Here is a 3,960-nt window from a genome sequence, read left to right as displayed (position 1 = left end):
AGGTAAGGAGAAACTCACTAAAAACCTAGCAATAGGAAAAAAGTACCACAGGCAATGTGGAGGGGAGAAACCTTAGAAGGGCCGTTCAAGGGGGGATCTCCCTTCTTCATTACAACTGCAAACACACAGGCAGTCCAGAGGTTTTATCTTTTATTATTATATATATATTTTCTTTTTACTATGGAGTTATATGGTTCTTCAGTGTTTCTTTTTGGTTCATTGTGTTTGGTTGAAATGTTTATCAATTTGGATTTGTTTTTATTTTTGGTTATATTAATGTTAGATTCTCTGCATCCAATTTCTTCGTGGATTTGGATTTCATGAGTTATGAAACCCAGGAGACTCCCATCCCCCTGCACATCATATCTCACAATGAACTGGATGTTCTTCTCACAAACATAGAGCAGCTGGAAAAGCCATCCTTCTTTCGACACAGTTCAGAAGCACATCTGTGTATCCTATTCTATTGTGTTCTGTTCTGTTCTGTTCTGTTCTGCTCTGTTCTGTTAATTCCATTCTATTCTATTCCGTTCTAAATGTTTTAATCCACCTCTAATCAGTATTTCTCCATCTCTCCTCCCTCCCAGGTGATGGGACTGTTGAACCCAGGAGGAGTGCCCCATCAGCCCCAAGGTGACTTTGCCATCTCCCCTCTGACTGGAAGCCTGGAGCCTGGCAGTGGCATGTCTGCCAGTTGCCATGGCTCCCAGCGCCTGGAGGCCCTACCAGGCCTGACCAGCATGCCCAGCCTGCCAAGTTCTCAGTCTTACTGCACGCCCACCTACAGTTCTCCAGCATACGCCGTGGACCACCACCCCTCCTACCAGTATGGACAGTACAGTCAGAGCAAGGTACACCTGGAATAAAACGTGCTCCTTACCTCAGGATGTTAGCATGGACGTTATTATCATACTGCTCTGTGGGTAACCTTAGGGAATTTAGGGACTTTGATCAGCTTGTAAGTTAGATTTTTTGACTTGCATTGTTGTCATGTTCGATTAGAAGGCGTGTCCTTCTACGGCCCCCCCCCCCCCTCGCTCTGGCCGGGCCGTTTGGTTTTGATTTTCTGACTCATAAGCCACGTTAATTGCAAAGGCCACGCTGATGAGAGGGCTTCTCAAATCACCCAGAGGGAACTCTGGGATTACGTGCGTGTTACTGAGATCGCTAGTGGTCCGGCAACCTCAGTTTACATTACCATTACCAGAGGATCCACGTGGCTCGACACAGCGGCATGTCAGGGTCTTATCCCAAACATACACACTCACACATGTACTCCAACACACTCACTCCCTGCCCTTTCGTGACCCCATGTGATGAGCTTGCCCATCAACCCCTATGCTAGCTCACCTAGCCATGTAATGACCCCTGTGTAACGCAGATACCTATGCAAAATGAAAGGAGCCGCTTCCCCAAAGCATGTTTGACAGGAGGGAGAGGAGCGTGTGGGGTTTGGGGGGGGGGGGGGGGGGGGGGGGTAGCAGAGCTGAGGTACGCTACCACATGTTGACTGGCCCATCAGTGGCGGCATCTTGATGTCATTAATTTAGCCGGTCCTGGGTGGGACCCACGTGCAGCTAGTGGGGGTTAGGGGTAATGTGCATGTGTGTGTGCGTGTGTGTGTGTGTGTGTGAGAGTGACTGTGTGTGTGTGAGTGACTGTGTGTGTGTGTGTGTGTGTGTGTGTGTGTGTGTGTGTGTGTGTGTGTGTGTGTGTGTGTGTGTGTGTGTGTGTGTGTGTGTGTGTGTGTGTGTGTGTGTGTGTGTGTGTGTGTGTGTGTGTGTGTGTGTGTGTGTGTGTGTGTGTGTGTGTGTGTGTGTGTGTGTGTGTGTGTGTGTGTGTGTGTGTGTGTGTGTGTGTGTGTGTGTGTGTGTGTGTGTGTGTGTGTGTGTGTGTGTGTGTGTGGAAAGTGGGGGTAAAGGGTTCTTTAACGGGGAGCGATTATGGCCCTTGGCAGGCCAGGATTAGAACCATGTGTCCCAGTGGAGGTCAAATGGAGAGTTGTTATTGATCAGTGGAGCAGAGCCAGAGAGCCAGGCTGAGGCTCAGGCTCAGGCCAACTCTACCAAGGCTCGGCCACATTACGTGGAAAGAATCTATAATCAGACTCCAAAGGCTTTTCACCTTTGTCTTGTCTTATTATGTACGTAGCTTGATTGTGGTATCTCTGTGTAGTCTCAACTCAAGGCAACCTCCATACTTTCACCTACTCCCACACTTCTTTCATCCGGCATCAGCACTCATCCTCATTAACCCGTTCAAGTGTACAATCTCACATGAGAGGTAGAATTCCGAGAACTGAACATCGTCCTTTAAAGCTATAGAGTTCTAGAATCCCAAGACAGAAGTCATAGCAATCGTTCCAAAAAGAATCCATTTATATCACTTCCATCATTCCCTCTGTATCTCTTATAGTCATTGCTGATTCATTCATCCGTACTCATCGATAACGCTCATCTGAGATTTTACGCAGTCATAATAGGCTTGAAAATCCCTGCAATCTTTAACAGAAAGACTCTTTGAAGACATTCTAAACGCCCTTCTGTTTCCCGCTCCCCTCTCAGGTGCCTTTCATTATCTGAAGCCCCAACAACCACACGGCCTGCCTGAGTTGAAGACTTCTCTGGCCAACCTGACAGTCATCCCCAGAGCACACCAACCCCCAGCCCGACCCTCTGCCAACCTCCCCAGCCCTGAGGAGGACATGGAAGGAAGGAGTGGGGGGAGGGGAGTTGTGGTGAGGTGCCCTGCTTGAGGACATCAAGGGGGTTAAGGTGGAGGGGGTTTGGTGGTGGTGGTGACGGAGGGGGTTCACTGGAATAATCAGGACCAAAAGGGGCAGCCTCTCCAGTTACCTGGCGCTCGCTTTGCTCGTGCTTCACGTCATGCTCCGAGGACCAAGCGCGCCTTGTTCTCCACGCTTGAAAAGGAAGAGAAAGAGGAGAGGGGGAGGAGAGGAGGAGGCAGAAAACACGAGGGGGAGAGAGAGAGAGAGAGAGAGAGAAATAAATTCAACATTCTGTATTTGATTTTCTGTAATAAGTGGCAGAGATGCAACGTGGAGCAGACTTGGTAAACAGCCTTTCCCTCTCTCTCTGCTCCTGAGGCCCAGCTTCACGAGGGAAGGGGAAGACCCTTTGGGGCTAGTGTTCATCCAGGCTCACAATCGCCATGTTGCCTCGGCCACAATGCTCTTTCGAGGAACTCTATACCACAACATAGTAGGGCAATGACATTTACTGTACATTTAATTTGATTCTTGTATATGAGGGTGAGGGTGAAGTGTGGGGGGGGGGGGGTGATTATAGAGGGGGAATCCAGCAGAGAGACACACAGAAAGACTTGACGCAGTTATCCAGAAACCTCTGCAACCCAAAGAAAGTGCAATACATCCATACCTCAGATGAAGTAACACAGACCAATATCTCTTATTACATCTTCAAAATATGCGCTCTTTCTTCTTCTTCAAAAAGAAAAGAAAAAACTTTTTTTAAGTCCTTAATCTTGGGTTGTATGCATTGATTGCTTACAAATAAAGGATTCATCAAGCAACGGAGAAATAAAATGTGATGTCATGAAGCCAAATATGTTCATCCCGTCTCTGCTAATGAATGGATCGTACCGTTTGACAGTAAATGTTATTATTATTATTATTATTATTTTTTTACCGTATGTGAAATTTAAATTCGTCAGGAACTTGAAAACATCGGCTCCCCGTCTTATTTATTCAGTGCTTGTTCACACGACGTCGCCTCTCCTCCATATCCCCCACATCACTCTCTGGTGCTTCAATAGTCTTAAGCAATGATGAACATTACTCATTATATTGTTGTGCCTATTTTGTATCATTTTCATTTACACGTGCATAACATTTTTGTTTTAATATGTTTTTTTGTGTCAAATGCAGCACTATTTACTATTTATAATAAACTATATAAAACACAGAAGTTGAAAAGTGTG

General features: G+C 46.6%; 1 protein-coding gene across 1 annotated transcript in view; it reads left to right on the top strand.

Annotated features, from left to right (window-relative positions):
- Positions 1–2,582, top strand: part of pax3a (paired box 3a) — a gene marked incomplete at both ends in the record, with an annotated part of 25,459 nt that extends 22,877 nt beyond the window's left edge. The window contains 2 exon segments of the mRNA XM_084326992.1: positions 588–851; positions 2,565–2,582. Of these exon segments, the coding sequence (XP_084183118.1) occupies positions 588–851; positions 2,565–2,582 (282 nt within the window).
- Positions 2,583–3,960: the final 1,378 nt, after the last annotated feature.

This window comes from Notolepis coatsorum, assembly GCF_963971535.1.
Source record: "Notolepis coatsorum genome assembly, chromosome: 13".
NCBI lineage: Eukaryota > Metazoa > Chordata > Actinopteri > Aulopiformes > Paralepididae > Notolepis > Notolepis coatsorum.
This window is presented reverse-complemented; position numbering and strand designations above follow the sequence as displayed.